The sequence below is a fragment of the Canis lupus genome, chromosome 25, assembly GCF_003254725.2.
Source record: "Canis lupus dingo isolate Sandy chromosome 25, ASM325472v2, whole genome shotgun sequence".
In the NCBI taxonomy this organism is placed as follows: Eukaryota; Metazoa; Chordata; class Mammalia; order Carnivora; family Canidae; genus Canis; species Canis lupus.
In genome coordinates this window covers 29,695,252-29,718,114 of record NC_064267.1, presented here as the reverse complement: position 1 = coordinate 29,718,114, position 22,863 = coordinate 29,695,252, and the positions used below count along the sequence as shown (strand labels likewise).

Sequence of the window (22,863 nt, the reverse complement as noted above, 5' to 3'; positions counted from 1 at the left end):
GGGTAGAAGTCTGCACACTCTCAAAGGGAATGTGGAAAGCCAGGGCCTGACTAATAAAGTGGATGCCCCTAAAAATGAACAAGGTGGCTGTCATCAGGCAGAAAAACAATTCATTGCTATTGGCAATGGAAGTCTGAGAACTGAATGAAAATGTCACATATTGGGGGAATCATAAGTGTGGGACAGGCTGTTAGGAATCCGGCAGTCCAGGAAAGGAAGTGAGTGTCCTGGTCCTGCAGCAACCCCCCACCCCCATTTCTCCCGAGAGCCTATTCTCCTGGTGTGGCTTCCTCTGGCTACATCACCGAGCCACAACCACTAGTGACACTCCCTTGCTCTTCTGCAGCACTGTGGAGTTTACAAAAAGTTTTCACGCATATATGACCCACTTAATTCTCACAACAGCCCTGCAGAGTCTGGTATCCTGAGGATTTCTGGGTTGGGGACCAAGAGACGAAGGTTTAACAAGACCAAGTGCCTTGCCCAAGGTCACTGAGCTAGCTGGTCAGTGGCAGAGCCAAAGGCCAAACCCTGTCCATCGGCTCCAGTGTCCGTGCTGGTGCCTAGGGGTTGGCGCTAAGAGCAAGCCTACAATGGGGGCTCTGAGATTCATTCTTACCTTTGAACCCACGTATGCCCATTGGTCCTGTGGCTCCCATCTTCCCCTCGTCGCCCTTGGGGCCTGGCAGTCCTGGGGTGCCTCTCTCCCCTGGCAGCCCTGGGAAGACATAGGGCAGGTTGTGGAGCATCAGACTCAGAACCGGAAGGGCCTCTAAGGGTCATCATCTGGCCCAGCAGTCAACCTCAACCATGTGTCCTCCTGCAGCTTTTCCTTCTTGATTCTTCTCAGTCAACCTAAAGAAGGTTCTTGACCTTCTCAGTTAACTGCTGCGAAAGCAGTGTCCGAAAGGTCAGCACAAAACTTCCCCACCAGTACCCTTTATCAGTTAGGCTGGACCCGCCACCCCCCCAAAGGTGAGTGATGGCAGTGGTGCCCACTCCATTTGGGAGATGTCCCTTTACCTCTAGCTATGCTGGAGATTTATATTCGGCAAACATTTGAAAACAATTTTTTTGAGTCTTTTCTATGTGTCAGACACCATTCTGGATTCTTCTCATAAAGGATCCCACTTTATCCTCACAATAAACTGAGGTATTATTTCACCTATGGTACACACGGGGAAACTGAGGCCCAGAGAGGTTAAGTAACCTGCCCACGGTCACGCAGCAGAGGGTGCTGCTGGGGGCAGGATCGGAGCCCTGGCCTTCCTGAACTGAAAGCCTGTGGTCAGTCAGCTTCATCTCACGCTGGATGAAAAGTGCTTACTGGTATTTAGGGCAGAAGGAAGATGAGACTTCATCCTCTTTAAGGAAAAAACCCATGAAGATCCTTTCCCTGCTGTACATCCAGGGAGGTAGAGCAAAGGGGGTCATAGGCTGAGGAGGAGGGAGAAAGTCAGCAAGGCCAGTAAATGAGATGGGTGACCGGTGCCAGAACAGGCCCCAGGGCTTGTGGCCACGAGGCCCTGTGGCCATCGCCTGCATGTCACCACGGAGAGCCAGAATCAACAAATGCTTTCACCCAGTGAGAGCCCTGCGCCCCCAGAGGCCTGACCTAAGCCCAGAGTTATCTCTGTAAAGCAGAGAACTCTTAATTAACTGATTACTTGTTCTTTCCTGCTTTGAATGTGAGTTGGCTTTCTCTGGTCTTTTTCCGTGACTTGGAAAAACCTGTCTTCCAGTAATTATTTCTCCAGAGCTAACATCAAATGTCTGGAAGAGGACGATGGGCCCCAGAGGATGGTGGGACCAAGGAGAAGGGAGGATTGGTTTCTTTTTTTCCTCCCTAATGCAGGGTACCTGTTTGGAGTCCAAGTGCCCCGTTGCCACAGAATTCTAAATCTGTATGAGATATGCCCAGAACTCCCCATCGTATAATTTAATAAGGCAGAAAAAGAGCTTTCGCAGCCCTGCGAGTGTCTAGGCATCCTCAGTTCTGAATTTGGGGAGTTCCTGGGGCGGGGAGCCAAGGGGGGTGGCCAGGCCATGAGCTCTCCTCCTGCTAGCGTCTGCCCACTCTCCTGTTTGCAACCTCTTTAGGATTTAGGAAGGGGGTGGTTTAGAGATATAACTCCTGACATAAACAGACATCTCTCCCCAAATAAACTTCCCCCTTTCTTACATCATTTAGAAGGCTCCGCACTCTCTTAGAAAAATGCTGCTCACAGCAGAGGCTCAGAAGGGAACAGACTGGGATCAAAGTCTGATAAAGCAGCAGAAGAGGAACTTCCGAGACAGTGAATCTAAGAAGAACACACTCTTTCCAGAAGGCTGCAAGCTCCCCTGCCCACCAGCCACCGGATCTTCAGAGCTGTCTCTAGTGTGTTCACTGATCTGGGCAGAATCAGCAAGGAGGAGGGAGCATCAGGTGTCTGGTGACTCCGGAAACGCTGCAGAGGAGCGACCTACTTGCAGAACACGTTCCATTCCTTCTGACCCTGATCCTATGAACCCTGACCCATGTGGTGGGAAGTAGGCCTCAGGGAGCAAGGAGCCGCTCATGCATCCTCTTCCTTCTGATCCTGGTACTTTACAAGAAGAAGTATTTGCTCCATCCTTTTATTATACAAACAACCAATCGGTCTCTTGACAGAACAAGGCGTTTGAAGCTGGGCGGATTGGGCACCCTCCCAGGGAGAAAGTAGGGGGTCAGAGATGGATTGGGGGCACTCTCCCCTTCTTGGTATGTCCAGGTTCCTCCCGGGTCCTCCCAATTACCTCGAAGTCCAGGTAATCCAGGGATCCCAGGCTCGCCTTCCTTCCCTTCATCTCCTGGATCACCTTTGGGGCCCGGTGGTCCTGAAAGGGTTACAAATGGCACCAAGGTTAGAAGGTAGCTTTCTGGAATGGGCTGCCTGTAGAGGAAACAAAAACTCCCTCTTAAAGACGGGAAGGGTCAGCATTGATGCTTTGGAAGCATGTAGGGCTCCACCTAGCCCAGCCTTGTATGTATGGGAGAATCAGGGAAAGCTTTCTGGAAGAAGTAATCTCCAAAGTGGAAGTCAAGGAAGAACAGAAGGCAGCTAAGGCAAGGGAGGATGGAAGTGTGTTACGGACTGATTATCTCTGATTCTCCATCTCCCCCACCCCCCGCCAACAAATGCATGTGCTGAAGCCCTAATTCTCAGTGGGATGGTATTTGGAGGTGGTGCCTTTGGAAGTGAACAGGTTTAGATGAGCTCATGAGGATAGGGCTCCCGGTATGAGGCACCAGACAGTCCTCTTGCTCCCTCCCTCATCATGCTTGGGTGCTCTTTCTCCCTCTCCCTCTCCCTCTCCCTGTGCCACGAGAGGACACAGCAAGAAAGTGGCCATCTGCAAGCCAGGAAGAGAGCTCCTCAGAACCCAACCATGCCGCACCCTGATCTCAGACTTCCAGCCTGAGGAACTGTGAGAAATAAATGCCTGCTGCGTAAGCTGCCCAGTCCGTGGGCATTTTATTACAGTGGCCTGGACTGAGACAGAACGAAAAGCAGAGCTCCAGGCAGAGGGAACAATCCCTACAAGAGCTTAAAGAAAGAGGTATGGGAGCCACAGTAGGATTAGAACCGGGGGGGCACATGATAGGATGAGAAGGGTGAGGAAGCGGGGGGTCTTAGAGGCCTGGCCTAACTGCTCTACTTGATCCTGAGGGCACCTGAAGCCACAGCAGGGCCTAAAGAAAACAAGAGTGTGATCAGAGCAGCACACGAGGAAGAGGGCTCAGGCTGCTATATTGGAAAATGGCTCAGGATGGGAGGGAAAGCAAAGGCAGGGAGGCCATGTGGAGGCTGCACTCCAGATGGGAGCCCTGAATTAGGGCAGTGGTCATCTGGAGGGATGTGAGCAGCTGTTTGGAGGTAGGACAGACAGACCTTGGCTGAACACAGGTGAAGGTAGGGGAGAAGACCAGGATCAGGTTCAGATTTCGGGCTTGAGCACCTGAGGGGAAGAAGGGGCGTCTAATTGCTCCCAGGCTGGGCTTTCTTCCAGAGCCAGGCTCCACCATGGGATTCCAGCATATGTGACTGGATTCAGTCCCCACAAGGCTGGGTGTTGAAGTTACTTGTCTGAGGCCACACAGTCAGGTAGTGAGGAAAGGAGTCCAGGTTCCGACTCTGGTCTGTCTGGCCCCATCCCCTCTGCCTCACTTGTCACACTAGATGGCTCACCGTTCCCAGAATACAGTTAGACCTTCCTGCCCCCCAGTCAATCTCCCATGTTGTCCTGTCCCCACCTCCACCCCAAGTGGCTCATGGCTGCCCTCCTGGCCAGAGCTTCTCTGGACCGGCGCTCCTGCCAAGGGTGGACACAGCCCAGCTGAACAGACATACGTGGTGCCCTTTGACATTTATCTGGCACCGCTTTGTCCTGGACTCCTAGGTGTATGTGTTCTCTCTTCCCTAACAAAATTGCTGTCCCAGCTGGGAAGATCCAGACTCCAAGCTCCCCACTCCTGCTGCCTTGTGACAGAAAAAGACCGAGGAAAATACCAAAACCATATTGTAGTGAATTAAAAGAGTGTCCTTTCAAAATTCATGTCCACTTGTGACCTTATTTGGAAATATGGTCATTTGCAGATGGAATTGGTTAAGAGGGGGTGATCCTAGAGCGGGGTGGCCGGTGTTCTTATAAGACGATAAAGCACAGACAGACACACAGGGAAAATGCTATGTGACAAGCGAGGCAGAGTGTCTACAAGCCACGGTATGCCAAGGATTGTCAGCAACCATCAGAAGTTAGGACGAGGCCAAGAATTGTCTCCTAGAGCTTACAGAGGGAACATGACCCCGTGGACACCTTGACTTCAGACTTCCAGCCTCCAGAACTGTGAGAGAATCAATTTCTGTTGTTTTAAGCCAATCAATTTGTGGTCCTTTGTTATGGCAGCCCTAGGAAACCAAAACATGTACACTCACAGCATAGCAGCGATGGATTGCACAATAAATATTTGATGAATGAATGAGATCAGAGGGTGTTAATACATACAAAACAACCGGGCAGCCAAGACCGAGATGTACTGATACATTCCAAAAGTTGGCACCGTCCTCAGACCCTAACCCAAGCTGACAGCTGAGTAATGATTCAGTGGCACATACACAGGGAAAAATCAGTCAACAATTTAAAAATGCATGCGTTACACACAATCATTTAAAGGGGACCGGGTTCTGTGGCCATGTTCCTCTCTTCTATGAAGAAAAGCAAAGTGAGACTGATCATGTTGACCCCAGTTTTCAGATGACTGCACTAAGAGCCAGAAACTGCTTAGAACACAGCTCAGGTTCCACGGCAAAGGAAAGGCTTGGTGGAAGGAGCCGGGGAGCTTTCCACTCCCATTCCAGCCATCTCGGCAGCTCGGCAAACAGGGCTGCCTGGATGTCTGCACTCCACGAGCTGTCCCTGGGAAGAGCCTCCTTCTCCCTGTGCCCAGGACACTCCCTTCCTTGTCCCTCTTCACTGTCCCATCCTCCCCACGTGGAACTCGGTGCTTCCAGCCTGGAGGGAGTCTAGGAGGCAATGAACTGAACACTCCAATTTGTTCTATTTGCTCTCCTATGACTCAATGTATGGATCTTCCCAAGAGTAATTCTCACAAAGGGAGGATGTTGCCCAGGGAATGACCCTGGTGGTGGTGCCTCAGGGTGGCGGATATCATTTGGAAGGTAGGGGTTGAGTATGGCTATGGAGTGTCTTGGGTTCAGGTCCTGGTTCTAGAAATTCTAAGTTAAAGTTCCTTCCCCAGACATTTGAGGAGTAAGTGATTACATGCCATGCTGGATATAAAGGGGCTGGGTAACTTTTGATTGGGCAAAGCCATCCTGACCATCTATCCCCCCACTTTCATAATGCTTCATCAGAACTATTCCAAGATCACCACGCACAGCCATGCTGAGCTGCCTGTGAAATCACCTTGCCAAGCTTGGCTGGCTCATTCAGGGAGAGGCAGGTCTGAAGACATCCTATACGTGGGTATAGTTTTTAAGACACAGATAAGTGGTTATTGGGGGGGCTTTACTGGAGATGAACTGGGAGGATGTTGGGGTAGACAACATGGTAGAGGTGGATGCTGATTTCCAAGCCTTAGTCATGCCCTTAGATGGAACTGGCCCTGCAGACTTAGGAGGACCTAAAACGTGGCCAGTGTGAGTCTCACGGGGCCGGGCTCCAACTTAGGAGCTCCAGCTACTGAGTGCTTCTTCAAATCACTGCTGCCTGTGGGTCATGTGCCCTTGAGGGTCTGACTTTTTTATCATTTCCCCTGGAATCTGGGCCAAAAGTCTTGAGCTTGCATTAACTCCTCCCTTTTCTCTGTCCCCCATGCCCCCTTACTTACCAAAGCTCATCATCGAGGTGATTCTTTCTCCTGTCATGTCTCTGCCTCGTTCCTCACGGCTCCCATGCTCATTGAGGTCTTGCTCCCAGTCTCTTTAAAGATCTCCTTGTCTGCGGTCTCTCTAAAACCCATTGTGCACATGGCTGCCCCATTAATCTCGTCAGAATCTAGAGACCTCACAGCCTCTGAGATCCTTCATAGCACAATGGGCCAACACCCCTCTATCGGAGACCCCTGCAGATCATCCCCCATCTGACCCCTTCTGCAAACTCACAGTCGGATACTTCTGGAAATAAGCCCTCCTTTACCTCGACAAAAACATTATCCTGTATTCCCAAACATCCATCAAATCTCTTCCTTTCCAAGAGCCCTGTCCCCTACAGGCCTGATGCTTACCTCCACACACACCGTTCTGACCTCTCAGGGTATCTGAGCAGAGCCCCCAAATCTCAGAGCTGGAAGGCCCCTCAGACATAACCATGCACCAAGTCCTCATGGGAGCACCCCTGAACCCGGGCAGGCCACCTTGGGAGCTACTCATGGGGCCTTGTCATTCATCTTGTGTTGCAGCAGTCCCCAAAGAGGACAGGCCTGTCCGTAGGGCCGGAACCCCACCTTCTGTGGCCCTGTGCCTCACACGGCACCTGGCACATCGTAGAGATTCTACGAATGACTTGTGGGCACTTGTAGAAGCCGTCATGGTACCAGCAGTCCTAATGGGACCCAGCTGAGCTTTTTAAGATCTTGACTCTTTATATTGTGACTTGTGACTCGCTCATCTTTTCTGTCACTAGAGCAGGCCAGAGCATGGAGGCGGTCTGGGACAAGGAGAAGCAGGGTCTTTTCTCCTCAACTGTGAAAACAGGTCCAGAGCCCTCATCTACTCCGCTTCTAGTCTGGGGTGCCAGCTTCTCTTTTAGCCCATGTTCTACATGGAAGCTGGGGAGAAGGAAGAGGAGGATAGAGAGAACCCTGCACCCTGTGCCCAGCCTCCCCCCACACTGTCCCCAGTGCGGCTCTGCCCCCAAGGGGGCTGCCCATGAACTGTGCCAGCTGGAAACATATCCTGAACAGGATGAAGGATATATGACTGAATATTTGGGAGAAATACCAGGGTTCTTCTGGGGACCAGCCAACAGGGAGGGAGAAGCAATCCGTTCTCTCTTCCTGGATCCTGGAATGAGTGATGGGGTGGAGGACCTGCCTGTGCTGGAATCAGGACAGGGACAGCTGATGAACTGGGCCTGAAGCCAGCAGAACAGCAACCAAAATCGTAATATAAATACCACCTCCTGCACCACGCTAATCCAAGGGCGGCTGACCAAGGTGGAGTCCCTCAATTAACTACCCTACTTCCACCCTCGACGTCACCGGGGCACTGGGCTGCTAGTTTTACCTCTACAGTTTTGCACGCTCTCCCATGTCCTTCGCTATGTGTGTGGGGCAGAGACTGTCAGCTGTGTTTCCCAGCCCTGGGGACACTTGATCCAGAGGCATAAGGGGCTGTCTCCAGCTCCCGCCCAACCTGCCGGGGTGGCTTTCCTCTGGGCCTCCTGGGCTAAGGGGTGGTGGGCCAGGCTGGGTGGCACTGCTAGTGCTCAGGGCCTTCCGAGCAGGGAGGCTGATGCAGAAGGCCACCAGACAGACTGCCGTCCAGCCCACCTAGGGAGCAGCCACCCGGGCTGTGCTTCCTAGTCTTCAGTGAGGTACAAACACTAGTTACATATGGCCCAGTTCACAGAGACACTTGACGCTTCCAACATGTCCCTGTGCACTAGAGGCCAGAGTTGGAGCCCAGGCCCCAAGGCCTCGCTCCATCACGTCATCCCTCTGTAAACACGGCTGGGCTCTCTACTACATGGTATGTTTTCTTGAAAAAGCAGCTCACAGGTAAGTCTGCTCTGCCAACTCGTTGTCATGAATTGAGAGATGTATTTTTGAGACCCAGCTGGGTCCCTGGCTTGGGATTTGAGTCACCTCCCTCTCTGGGCCTCACATCCTCAACTGTAAGGCAAGAAGAGAGGACTAGCTGATTGCAGAGCCTATTACTACTGTGATTCTATAACCATCCATCTAGCAAACAGGCCATCTGAATATGGCAGAGAGTCCTGCCTTCCTGCCTGGTTCACTCCTTCCCCCTCCTGGAGGCCTCCCCTTTCTGGTTATTTCCCTCCTCCTGGTATGCCCTCCTTCATCTGGTTCTCTCTCCCTTCCTGATACGCCTCCTTTCTCTGGTTATCTTTCTCCCTCCTGGATGCCTTCTCTCTCTGATCATCTAAGTTCTCTGCTTCTTTCAAACCACAGACAGATTTCAACGGATGTGATTAATACTGAAAATCCAAAGCGGAAAACAGAAAGTACTGCTGGGGGTGTACATAAAAGACAAACCAGAGACAAAATTCATAGAAAACTGTGTAACGAAGTGAGAGAATGAAAACCATTTGGGGTCAAGCTCCAGAATAACATAAATAAGGTCATGTTTGAAAAATACACATAGTTGAGTATTTTTGGATTCTGCACCAGCCAAGGGCAAAGAGTGGAAGAGTGTGAGTATATGTGTGAGTGTGAATGTGGGTGCATGTGTGTGTTTAAAGGCTAAGAGAGGAACTGGACAAAGTTAGGGCAGAAAGGCCATTCCAGAGAGCAGTACGGAAATGCACAGAAGCTTAGCTGGTAAACCATCTCTTATCCAAAAGCCAGGGTAGAGTTTTGTCTCATTAGAGTTGAATGGTAATTACATCAGATATGTCCAACAGAATCCTTGGGAATCATCCCAGTTGGGTCCCTGGCAACCATGAGAGAAGGAGATGGGGAAGGGAGGTGCCCAGTGCGGTGGTGATTCTGGGAGCCAGAGGGACTGAGGGGCGTTCATATCCAAAGTACAGTGGCCCATCATGAACCTGAAGCTTGAGGACTGGAAGGCAGGCCTGGGCAGCATTGACACGAAACTTCCAGTTCCAGGGAACAGAGTGTGAATCTTTTGGCAAGATTCTTTGGTAAGAACCTTTTGGTAATCTTTGGTAATGACCAAAGAAAGACTACTTGGAGAATCCCACTGGAAGAAACTTCACAAATGAATGCCCAGAGCAGCTTCAGTTCAAGCCAAGGAGAGCGCACTTGCAAATTATAGAAGCAAGGCAGGATGTGAAATCTCAGAGAGGCCCAGGAGGAGGCACCAGCCAGAGGCCTGGTGACCTCTGCTGACTGCAAGAGGAAGGAAGCGGGAAGGGGCTACCCCCAAGGACCCTCCAAATGGAGTCCAAGGGATCCCCCCCCTCTTCTCCCTTCATTGCTCAGAGCTGGCAACTTTCCACCCTAGAAATCAGGATGGTCAGGTGACAAGAACATGGTTTCTGAACCAGGAAGACCTATATTCACACCTTGACTTGGCTACTTGCCAATTGTGTAAGAAACAGTGAGAAAGTTATTCGAGTTTCTCATCTATAAAATAGGGACAATCATACTGTTTGGCAGGATGTGAGGAGGAGTAGTCTTTTGATGTCTATTGAGAGAATTAATGTCAACACAGCATCTGGCTCAGAGTGGGTCATAATTCAGTAGAGTTGCTATTATCAGTAACTACCTGACCGACTGCTATGAGCAGAGGAGACCAAAGAAAAGAGAAGATGGGAAAACGTAAAATCCCAGGGGTGTGGATCTAGAAGAATGAATTCTACCTCCTGTCTCCCTTTGATTTCTGCGAAGTGAAAGCCCGAGTGACCCAGGAGAAGAAAACCAATATTCTGACTGCTTAGGTTGAAGATCTAACATTGCTTCACAAACATTTATGGGATCCTAGTTATGTGCACTGGACTGTCAGGTGTTGGGGGGAGCAGGGTGGGGCACAGGAGGGCGGTCTGGGGTGTAGTGCACCGGGCAGTGGGTTCAGTATCCTGGCCTGATCGTTGAATTATACACTTCAATGGGCGAATGCCGCAGCATGTAAATTAAACCTTATTAAAACTGTTTGAAAACAGAAAATCCTGGGTCAGATCATTACCAGCTGCATGGCCTTGTGTAAATCAGGCATTTCCTCTGGGAGCCTCACTTGTTTTTCTGCAGGAGTCCTACCCTGCCCCCAATAACAAAGTCTGCCTTCAACCAACCTCACAGTCAGTCATAGGGACCCACTCTAAAATGAAATGATGTACCCCAAAGCAGTCTGTGGACTGGAAAGTACTATGCAAATGGAAGGCTCCATCATTACTCTTTTCTGCCCTGAAAAGAATGGAGAAGCTCAGAGGAGGGAGACTTCAGTGAGCTAGAGGGGCCAGTGCGGTTCTTGCAGGAGGTTGGTTTGAGTGAGATCTGAAGGATCTGGGGATCTGGATGATAATGAGGAAAAGGAAGGAGGAGGCACCAGTAGGAGCGATAGCTAGAGCAAAGGATGGCAGTGGGAAGGGCGGGCTATGTCTCTGGGGCAGTGACGAGACGTGTCCCACTGGACTGGATGCTTCTCACAGGGCAGGGGGATGGAAACTGGCTGTTTATGGACAATACACCACCTACAGAATTAGACAAATAAAAGTTACTAGAACATTCCATGTTTCTGGTTTCTTGTGAAAAATGGAAAGACTTTGTGTATGTCAGGTCCATATTTCAGCCTGGCAGAAATCGAGTGGACCTGCCATAAGCCGCTACTACTCCTCTGACACTAAGATCACTTTACTCATTGACATTGCTCGACTTGCTCCTACAGACGGTTCCATTTGTAACCTCGGGGAGCAGGGAACAGTCAGAGAAAAAGTCAGGGAAGACAGGTGGGGGTCGGGTGTGCAATAGCACACCAGCTCTGGGATCAGAGCAGCTTGGGTCCAAATCCTGGCCCCACCACCTCCTAGTGTGAGGCTGTGAGCAACTTCCTGAATCAGTGCTCTCACTGCTATTTTTAAAAGACATCATCCGGCCATAGCTACATTTGCAGTGAACAAGCATTAGGTATAGCATTTTCTAATCACTATGCTGTACACCTGAAGCTAATGTGACATTGTGTGTCGACTATACGTCATTAAAAATTTAAAAATAAAAGACATCGTACGAGGCATGCTTCTTAAGAGGCACAGTACCTGACAGGCGGAGTCCACCGTGGTATTATTATTATTATTATTATTATTATTATTATTACCTACTGCCTAAGGAGTATTTATTGAATCTGGCAGAAACTGGCGAGCCATGGTGGGGTGCTGAGCAGGAGGGTGATGTGGGAAATGTGCATTTCACGATAGGTGCCCCTGACAGTGATGTGCAGGGCAGACGGTAGGTAGCAGGAAGGGGTGAGGGATAAGGGAGGAGGGGACCAGTTAGGTGTGGAAAAGAGAGAAGCTGGCTCTAAAGGCTCTAGAGTTCATAGGCCTGGGGCAAGAGTGCCAATGGAGGCTTACACATTTTTGGCATTATTTTTAAGAGTTAGTTATACATGCAGCTAAGAAACTGTTAAATAAAATATGTTCTTGGGCGGCCCGGGGGGCTCAGCAGTTTAGCGCTGCCTTCAGCCCAGGGCTTGATCCTGGGGTCCTGGGATCAAGTCCCACATCAGGCTCCCTGCATGGAGCCTGCTTCTCCCTCTGCCTGTGTCTCTGCCTCTCTCTCTCTCTGTGTATTCTCATGAATAAATAAATAAAATCTAAAAAAAAAAAAAAAAGAAACTATGTTCTTCTGTCTGGATGCATATAGTTCACAACAGCCGCGAAGGTCAAGTTCAAATTTGGGATTCTCCAATTCATTGTAGCTCTAGCATCAGGCCTGTGGCCAGACCCCTCTGCTCTTTCCACAGCCAGAAATGCTGGGAGGCTCCCGCTGGTACACCCAAGCTCTGACTACCCGCCCCCCCATTAGCCACCCTTGGGCATTCTTATGCCTGGGGGGGTGTGGACCCCGAGTGTCCTCTCTGGGAGGTAGAAGGGAGGTTAGGTCCTCCAGGGGAGAGACCTGCACAGGCTGGGGAATGGGCACAGGCCATTTGGGCAGAAACTTCCAGGGTCCCCTAGGGCACGATCTAGCAGAGGCATTGGAGTGTTCCCAATGGCAGGTGGATTGAGGGAGCAGCAGGGGGCTCCCGAGCCCTTGGGGCAGAGGGAGGGGTCCCCAGGAAGAGGGGCCTAACAGGTGGGGCGGGGGCAGGCGGCTACCTTTGGCGAGGGAGATGTTCCTCAGCGCGATGGAATGCTCCCAGTCCTTGAGGCGCAGGTCCTCGGTGACCGTGTTGAGCACGGCCAGCTCCTGCTTGAGCTGCAGCTCCATGCCCATGTGCACCAGCCGCATGCGGCGCGCGTCCTCGCTGGCGTTGCTCACCAGCACCTGCAGGTCCTGCAGCCGCGTGCTGTGCAGGGCCACGTCGTAGGACAGGCTGTGGTTGAGGCCGCGCAGCGCGCCGCCCACGTCGGCCAGCTCCTCGCCCAGGCCGCCCACCCTGCGCGCCAGCCCGTCGAGCAGGCCGGCGTGGCGCCGCAGCAGCAGCTGGGTGCGGTTGCTCTCTACCTGCAGCTGGTAGAGCTCCAGCTGCGCCGCGTCGCTCTGCTGGCCCGTGCGGTCGCGCAGCAGGGCCACCGCCTGCTCGGCCTGCGCCGCCTGCGCCTGCAGCCCCCACAGCGCGCCCTCCAGCCGCTGCACCGCCCCCGCCAGCGCCAGCAGCGAGTCCGACTGGTTCTGCAGCGCGTCCTGCACCTTCCACACCTGCTCCGTCAGGTCCGCCTGCAGCGGAGCCTGCAGCAGCCGCAGCTGCAAGTCCCGGAAGCTCTCGTTCAGCCGATTCACGTTCCGAGTCAGCGCCTTCAGGTCGTCGGGGGAGCTCCGGGGCCTGGACACTGCGGAGGGGGGAGGGGAGAGATGAGCTCCGCGGGGCAGGTGCCCCGGGCCCAAGAGGCAGGCCCCGCCACAGCCTGGCGTGCAGGAGGTGCTCAATAAACGACAGATGAAGGGAAATTAGAGGGTGACTTTGTTTGAGTGCCCTGGTAGATCCCGGGCACTGCGCTAAGTCGGTGGTCCCCAAACTTGGCTGCCCGTTAGACTCACCTGCTCACGTGTCCCGCCCACAAAAATTCTGATTTTCTTTCCTTTTTTTTTTTTTCAAATAAATTTATTTTTTATTGGCGTTCGACTTGTCAACATACAGAATAACACCCAGTGCTCATCCCGTCAAGTGCCCCCCTCGGTGCCCGCCACCCAGTCACCCCCACCCCCCGCCCTCCTCCCCTTCCACCACCCCTAGTTCGTTTCCCAGAGTTAGGAGTCTTTCATGTTCTGTCTCCCTCTGATTGAACTGGTCTGGGGTGTGGCGTTCTTAAAAGAGCCCAAGATAATTCTAAGGGGCAGGCCAGTTGTACTCATCTAACCATCATGCATGAGGTCTATCCATATGGCATTGTCATTTCTGTATGTTGAAGATGACTGGCTATCAGCAGTTGCACCTGTAGCCCTAAGATATTGAGGGCTAGCCTCTCAAGGCTGGGAGGCAGGCACCATCATTAACCCCCCTTTAGGGTGAGAGCTGTTGAAGTCACCCAAGGTAGCACAGCAAGGAAGCTCAGAAGCCAGGATTCCAACACACAGGCCTGGCTTGCTCCACAAGTGGGGTGCTTCCCTATAAGGCTGCTCCAGAATTGTTTGAAGAAACCATGCCAGCAGCAGACTCAGCCAGGCTCGAGGTAACACTCCCAGCTTCCTGATGCCAGGGTCCCACCCCACCCCCCACAACCCCCTTATTGGGGAGAGAGTCCCTCTGGGCAGGTACGGATGCTTTTATATACTCCCTACTCGGCCCCCTCCAACACTTTTTCTTAATCCTCTAATTCCTTCCTCAAGCAAACAACCCATCTCAGTGACTTCACCCTTTCTCCTTAGAGAAGTTTCCTTTTCTTGGTTTATAAGCAGCTATTTTACAATACTAAGGGGAGGGATGTGCATCTTAATAATTCCAATCCAGTGTCTCCTGGAAGCTTGTGGGCTGCACTGACTCAAGTACACCACAAACCCTGGTGCTGGGAGTCTTGGGTGCTTGTGATCAGTTTGTTGTGCATTCTCCAGGGCCGTACCCACCTCTGCTCTACACACTAGAGAAATGGAAACAAACTAGTAGTAGAAGTGGGACAGAGTCAGAGGTGGAGGTAGATGAGGCACAGGAGGAGCTCTGCCTTAGTAGTCTTGAAATGGGGAGAGCAGGGGCCTTCATCCACAGCCTGTTCGAACAATGAGAAATTGGGATAGGATAACTCTTCCAGAACCTCAGGTTGGGAAGGGGGGCAGATAGCTGTGTGGGTGCTGAAGCCACTGGAAGACCAGCTGCTGCCGTACTTTGTGATGCTTCTGGAGGAGCCAAGTCATTTCAAATTAGATTCAGAGACTCATAGCGCTAGGTGGAGCCTTGAAATCCCCATCTCAGCTTCCTGCTCACCCAGAACTTTAATCTCCAAGAAAATTACATGCCAAGTGGTCACCCAGCCTCTGCTGATACCCGCCTCTCCGCCTTCAATTACTTCTAACTGTTGGAATGTTTTGCATTCTGTTCAGACTGGAGATTTGCCTTCCTGTAGTTTCTATCCACTAATCCTGCCCTTTGGGAGTCATATAGAGCTCGTGAAATATTTTTTCCACAAGACAGCTCTTCACAATTTCAAAATTTCTGGTTGAAAATCTGCATTTCCTGCATCTGTTCTCTCCTGACTAGGTTTTAAACCTCCATACATCCTGGCCACCCTCCCCTGCACATTCTTGAGTGTGTCAACATCCCCCTAGAGGTGGTGTGTGATCCAAGTGTGGTTTTCCAAGATGTGGACAGACTGGGCAGATCATGGTAGCAGGATCATCTCCTTCACTATGGACATGAGACTCCTCATGTGGCCCAAACTGCATTCTGTTTAGCTTCAGCTGGGCTTTTCAGACTTTGGCCATTGGATTTGGTTCTATGCAGTCCTTGGTGAATATTTCCCACAACTTCCAGAAAAAAAAAAAACACTGAGGCCAGGAAGAGTATAAGCGAACTGCCTAATGGCATGATTTAGGCCTCCTGGTCTAGTGGTTCATACCACTGCTGCATTGCTCTGGGAGCTTAGCTGAAGAGTTGTCAATAGAAGTAGAGGTTCTGGGGGAATGAATCTGTGACCCAGTCACCACCTAAGTAACCACAGGAACTGTCTGCTGAAGAAATCACCATAGGCCGGGACTCAATTTTAAAACCAGCATGTTTGTCCAATATTCAACCCAGATTGGATGGCAAGTATTAGAGACGGAGCAGTTGGAACACAGCCCGATAATTTAGTGCCAATCCCTGCCCACAATGCCCCTGGAGTTCAAAGAGACACCGCAGCTTATCAGATGCAATAAAGAATGCTCAGAGCTTTGCAAGTTCTGCTTTAAAAACTGGGATTTGTGAGTGACTCAAAGGAACAGGGCAACCTCCTTGCTTTCACCTCCAGGCCTGCCAGTGGCAACATCATGAGGTAGGCAAGCTCCCTTACTCCCGCTCTCTGTGGGCTCCCCACCCCCTGCCCTCCACAGGCGGTACCCATGCCCAACTGGTGCCCTGTGCCCTTGGGGAGCCCTGGCCTTGCCCATCAGCTCCACTCTCAGAATCTGGCAACTCTTGGGTCCCCTCTCTCAGTCCAGGCAACTGGGCTGACACTAGCCCACACGAAAACGATGGACAGTCGGCTACTCCTTCCCTGAGAGTTCATTTGGGTCTTTTATTATTGTTCATGGCACAACCAGTATTAACATACACCCAAATAAAAGCAAGAAAGAAAAGTCTTCCACAAAGCACACTGGCTCTCTTTCTCTTGCTCCATCCATACACATCCCCAATCTTTACAGTTTGATTTCTGAGTTGCTTGTTTTTCCCCCCTAATATGACTATTTCATAAGCATGTTCTAATCCTTCTCTCTGTCTTTTACAATTATAACTTGGGGTGGTCCCGTAGCATCCATCAAAGGGATGTGTTGTAATTTACCCATTCTCTTACCGTTGAATTTTTTTTTCTATCGTAGACAATAAAGGCAGAAAGGTCTCTCCTTGTCTTGAAAATATTCCTAACAATAAGTTCCCAGAAGTTGGATTAGGGAATCAAAGGGTATAAACATTTTTGTGATTCTAAAAAACTCCAGCCAAATAAATTCCCCCAAAGTGATGTCTATTTATATGCACACTTATAGATGTTCTAGTGTGCCAGGTTAAACAGACCAGATAGTGCAACAAGTGCCACAGTCCTCATATTGTTAATGTCGCAGATATAAGACAGTACCTTGTCATTTTTTAATGTTAATATATGTGCATTTTAGAAGTGGCCTTTTCAAGGTAATGCATTAGCTCGAAGGAATGGTTTTGGCATATTAGGTACCCAGGCTAATCAGAACAGAAATTATTTGGAGGAGTAAAGAGTCTCTGGGCATCAAATCATGCTGTATAAGCCCAGAGCAACTTCCCTTTCTTCGGGAATCACTTACCCACCCCAAAAATGAATTATCTCCTTCCAACAGTCACAGTATGTTCTCAGCCCACACCACCACCACCACCCACCCTCTTCCCCCATTTAATTCCTTCCAGATGTTTGTTGTCCTCAACAGGGAACAATTCTTCCTTGAGTGTGACTCTCCTAATTCATGTTTATGCAAACAGTTCATTTATCTCTCTGCGTGGCATATTTTCTTTTAATGTGCTTTCATTATTCTTCAACTTTTATACTTCCACAAAGGGGACGAGAAATCAGAGAGTAACAATAATCACTGGCATTTCCCGAGGACTTGCTATGTGCTTGCAATATTCTAAGGGCTTTTCACATGAACACAATCACTTACCGGCCCTATGAGATAAGTACTACTATGACCCCATATTCTGAACGAGGAACCCGAGGCACACAGAGATTAAGTAATTCATGGGGTCACACAGCCAGTAAAGGGAGGAGACTGACTTTGAGCCCTTGGAGTGTGGTTCTAGGGCTCCTGGCTCTTGGCTACTCTGCAATACCGCTAAAGGATAGAAGGCACAGAACAATTTTTTTTTTTTTTAACAGAGACATGCAGATATGGAATAAACTCTGAAGGTGGTGAGCTCCCCATCATAAACCCAGGCCGGAGTCAGGCTGCTCGGCAGGAATCATGTAGGCATTCAAATTTGGATTCTGATTCAGTATTGAGTGCTGAGTCTTAATTACGTGTAACTGCATGTGATTCTGTAATAATATATGATGAATGCATTAGGGTCTGCCTCAGGCTGTGCCCGGGGCTGGGAGGCTTGCTCACACACCTCTCCTGCAGCCCTCTTACCTGAGCAGCAATTGAACCTTGCCTTCCCACCCACACCTGGGCCTCGAGTTAGCCCTCTGACCCATAGTCATCCTTTATATTCATGAAAACAAAAATCACGTGCTGGTTAAGTGAAGATGCTCTGGATGTGACTGACCACGGGGGCTGCCTTCCCCAAATGCATCTGGCACACCTGTAAGGCCAGCAGGGCAGAGGATCCATGTGGGGGGGGGGGGCGGGGAGGAAAAAAGCTAAGCATTCTGTTTGATGTTTCATGGCCTAAACCTTGGGCAGTGGTGTTCATAACCCTTTATCCTTGTATAAAAGTTCACATCCATCACCTCACTTAATTTCCAACATAATTCTCCTTGGGAGGTAGGCAGGGCAAGTATTCATAATTTCACGTAAGGAGGGGAAAAAAAGAGTCTCAGAGAAGTCAAAAGATTGCCAGAAGTATAAAATACAGATGAATCGGGGTCCTGTGTCCCTTAGTCTAGCAAACCATCCTCTAACACCTTCTGCTGGGATTTTCAGCCACATGTGGAACTACAAAATCTATAAGGGAAAGCAGGGCAGGAGATGACATTTATTAAGCACCTGCTGCATGCCAAACTCAGTTCTTATAAGAGACTCTTTCTTCCCGACGAAGTAGGAGTTACTATGCCAATTTTTCAGATGAAGAAGCTAAGGAAGGTGGCAGAGCCTGAAAGCAGGCTCAGGCTGCTCTGTCTCTGAAACCCTGGGGGCTCTCCCACTTTTCCTCCCTTGCACAAAACAGCATAGGGCATCTGTCCCCCATCTTTCCAAGGGAGCACTGTTGGAGTGCTCCGGCAGGCCACCTGAGCAGAGGCCCTACGCCAGCCCACAAGGCGGGAGGACTAGTTAGTGGCTTGGGAGGGCGCGCAGGGAAGTGGCATCTGAGCAGTCTGAGGGAGGGTGGGCCATGGTGTGGGGGGATGTGGGTTGGGGACAGGTGCTAGAACACTGCTGAATGCCATGCAATTCTCCTGTGGTCCTCCTAAGTCTGCGGGCAGATAGTGTCACCATTTTACAGAAGAAAATACCAACACTAGAGAGATTAAGTAACTGGCACAAGGCCACCCTGCTGCTCGTGGGAGTCCACTCTTCTTCCATTGCACCTTGCAGTCGTACTGGCTTGGGTTCATTTAGGCCCGTGGCACTGAGGGAAGGCAGGCAGGTGGGTATGAGAATTCATAGATCATATACAGGGCACCTGTGAGCAAGGATGAGGTTGAAAGTGAGGATGTTGACCTAAGCACCAAGAGGCAGAGAGGGGGCCTCCTTTCAGGGGGTCTGTAGAGCTGGCTGGAATTTGCTGAGCTCTGGATACATGACTTTAAGAGAAAATGAACTTAAAAGTGGAGCTCCACACCTTTATTAGGGTTCCCCTGACTCCAAGATGCAGGAGAGAACCAGGGCCAGCCTCAGGGCATTACCCGTGCAGGCCCCCAGGGCTCTAGGCTCAGAAGGACACCGTGTGGAGGGCTTCATACTCTGCGGTCACCAGCTGGAAATTTTGAGAATTTTTTCTTTGAGTTTGTTTAAGTGAAGTCTGATGGGGCCCTGGCACCTCAGCTCACGTGCAGCCCCACTCCCACCAGCCTGGGATGAGGTCTCGGCCTCTCACTCCCCAGGGGGGCCCTGCCATCCTCTCTTCTACCCCCATGAGGATGTCAGGGTCCAGTCACTTCCCATGAGGATCTGTACTCATGCCTGAAAATCCTCATGCCTGTTTTTGTCATTGTAAACAGCAAATAAAAACCTACACAACAGGTGGAGAGACAATAGGAGGTAAAAAAACCAGCTTTTTTTTTCTTGCTTCTGAACCAGAGAACCCTACATTTTCATTGTGCACTGAGCCCTGCTTATGTAGCTGGTTCTGGAGAAAACTAACAACTGTTTATCCTCTGGGGCCCATATAGCAACCCTATGAAGAGGCAAATCCCAGGCAGGTCTGTCTTAGCTGCCTGGGGCTACCATAACAGAATACTGGAGCCTGGGTGGCTTAAACCACAGATATTTATGCTCTGGTTTTGGAGGCTGGAAGCCTAAGATCAAGGTGCCAGAAGGGTTGGGTTCTCCCGAGACCTCTCTCCTTGGCTTGCAGATGTCTGTCTTCTAGTTATATCCTCATGTGGCCCTTGCTCTGTGTGCACATCCCTGCTGTCTCTTCCTCTTCCTATAGGGGCACCAGTCCTATTGGATTAGGATCCCACCCTTATGACCTCGTTTAACCTTAATTACATCCTTAACGTCCCTATCTCCAAATGCAGTCACACTGGGTGGGTAGGGTTTTGACATATGACTCTGGGGGCAGGGGCAATTCAATCCATAATGGTGTCCTTTAACACCCCAGTTACCAGGAGCTGCATAGGCATAGAGAATGGGTTTCTGCTGCCCTCTTGGGGGTACAAAGAGTAACATTTAGGACTAGCATATGTAATCGACTCTTCCAAGCAGTTGTGCAGTGAGAAGTGACCAGAACAAGGCAGATTTGTAAGATGACTGTTGAGGGGAGCAGGTTGTTCATACTGTTTGAGGTTTCTTTTTTCTTTTTTTTTTTAAGACTTTATTTATTTATTCGTGAGAGACACAGAGAGAAGCAGAGACACAGGCAGAGGGAGAAACAGGCTCCATGCATGGAGCCTGATGTGGGACTTGATCCCAGGTCTCCAGGATTACGCTCTGGGCCGAAGGGAGATGCCAAACTGCTGAGCTACCCAGGGATCCCGTGTTTGAGGTTTCTAAGGCACCTCCAGGGAGAGATATCCAGAAGGCTGTTGGAATTGGAGAGAGTCTAAAGCTGGAAGTGCCGGTTTGGGAATCACCAGTTGTACATAAATGTTGATGTCCTGCCAATGAATGAGGTCAACCATGATGGGAGGACAAGTCTTGGGATGGGGTGGGTGCCTCAAGGATAGAGGGGAAGACCTGCTGCTACTGATGAGCATTAACAGATATTCTGTAACGTCACCTCAGACAATGAGGCAAGGGAGGCACATGGTCTTCCAGTCTTCTCCATATCCAAGCGCTGAGTTTAAAGCACTCAGTGAAGGTTTTTGCCAACCCTGAAGAAATAGCCACGTAGCTAAATATCCTCGCATTTGTGGCTGGCAAAGAGAGAGACAAGCCAGGAAACGATGCTCGGCCTTCCAAAGGGCTCTGCATGGCTCTCATTCCCTGGGCCATTTGCCAGGGGCCAATCACTTATAGATGGATGGGACAACTTCCTGGCAGCCCCAACCCAGATACCAGGTGAGCTGTTTACCTCTATGGGAAATCTGTAAGGTCCTATAAGAGATCCTGAAATGACTGCCTCAAGTATTATGGTCAAACTGATCTCTCTTCCTGGAATGTCTTGTTTTTCCATAACTGTCTTTTTTTAAAAATATATTTTATTTACTTATTCATGACAGACACAGAAAGAGAGGCAGAGACACAGGGAGAGGGAGGAGAAGCAGGCTCCAGGCAAGGAGCCCCATGTGGGACTCCCTGGGATCAGGCCCTGAGCCGAAGGTATATGCTCAACTGCTGAGCCACCCAGGCATCCCACTATTTGTCTTAATCATCACTCAGTTCACATTTCTTCTAAGAAGCCCTCCCAGATGGGCACCTGGGTGGTATGGTGGTTTAGCTTCTGCCTTTGCCTCAGGTCATGATCCTGAATCCTGGGATCGAGTCCCACATCAGGCTCCCCTTGGGGAGCCTGCTTCTCCCTCTATGTCTTTGCCTCTCTCTCTGTGTCTCTCATGAATAAATAAATAAAATCTTAAAAATAAAAAAAAGAAGCCCTCCTAGAGCCTTCTTTACTCCCAGTTGGATAGAATTTGTTACTTTTATCTTTATTATACTAATAATTACCATAAAATGCAATTCCAGAGCTAATCATACCCATCAGCCACTCTCATTATCCTGAGAATTCCAGCAGGGCAGGGACCTGATGTATTTACATAACCTTGGCATTTGTTCAAGGAATTGAGTGTGCAAAGCACAGGTAGGATTTAAAACAAAATAACTCTTTTTTTTTTTTTTTTTACTATACCTTAAAATTTGAGTATTGTAGTGGATTGAATAGTGTCCTCTCAAATTTATGTTTACCTGGAGCCTCAGAATGTGACCTTCTTTGGACCTATCTAAAGATATAATGAGTTGAGATGAAGTCTTACTGTTTTAGGGTGGGCTCTAACCCCAGGGACTGGCATCCTTATAGAGGAAGAGGATACACAGAGACACAACACGAAGCAGAAGGCCAGGTGAAGATGGAGGCATAGATTGGAGTGATGTAGGCACAAGAGTAAGAACACCAAGGACTGCTGGCAGCCACCAGAAGCTTGAAGAGATGCATGAACTGGAATCTCCATCAGAGCCTGCAGAAGAACTCAACCCTGCTGGTGCTGGAGTCTCACACTTCAAGCCTCCTGAATGGTGAGAAAGTGTGGTACTTTGTCAGGCAGCCAGAGGTAACTAATATAGGTGTCCAAAGCTTAGTAGTTCTTTTGGTGTCAAGGAACAGATCGAGGCAGGAATGAGGTGTCATTGAAGGGAGGGAAACGGTCAATAGGAGGTTTACCAAGAGAAGAGAACATGTGCTGCTATGAACTGAATGTTTGTGCCCTCCCACCCCAAAATTCATGTGGGAGCCCTAATCCTCAATGTGATAGCATTTGGAGGTGGGGTCTTTGGGAGGTGATTAGGTTTAGATGAGGTCCATGAGGATGGGGACCTCATGATGGGCTTAATGTCCTTATAAGGAGAGAAAGAGACCCCATGAGGACATAGCACAAAGACGGCCATCTGCAAACCAGGAAGAGAGATCTCACCAGAACCCAACCATGCTGGCACCTTGATCTCAGACTTCCAGCCTCCAGAACTGTGAGAAATAAATGTTTGTTGTTTCAGCTGCCCAGTCCATGGTATTTTGTTATACTAGCCTGAGCAGAGTGAGACAGGGCTTTCAGCGGGTGGTCTGAGTGTAGCACCAAGGCCACGAGCAGGCAGGGTGAGTCTTGAGCAAGCCACATGGGTGTCATCCAAAAGGCCCGCCTGCAGGATGAGGGCATCTCAGCCCCGAGATGAGTCAGCGAAAGGAACAGTAGGGCACAGCCTCAAGGGGAAGAGCCGGGAAGGGCGGGTGCTATGCAAGCACCAAAGCAGAAGCCAGGGCTGGAGCTAGAGGCACAAAGGAATGGAGATAGCTGAGACTGAAAGAATGTGAGTGGGTCAGGATCCCAGGACAG

General features: G+C 50.1%; 1 protein-coding gene across 3 annotated transcripts in view; it reads right to left on the bottom strand.

Moving 5' to 3' along the window:
- Positions 1-22,863, bottom strand: part of SCARA5 (scavenger receptor class A member 5) — a 122,890-nt gene that overhangs the window by 35,718 nt on the left and 64,309 nt on the right. For all 3 annotated transcript variants that reach the window (XM_049101195.1, XM_049101194.1, XM_025463002.3), the window contains exons 4-6: positions 12,502-13,176; positions 2,779-2,859; positions 620-718 (exon numbers count right to left, since the gene is read on the bottom strand). In XM_049101195.1, coding sequence (XP_048957152.1) covers positions 620-718; positions 2,779-2,859; positions 12,502-13,176 — 855 coding nt within the window. The remainder of the gene's footprint in view (positions 1-619; positions 719-2,778; positions 2,860-12,501; positions 13,177-22,863) is intronic.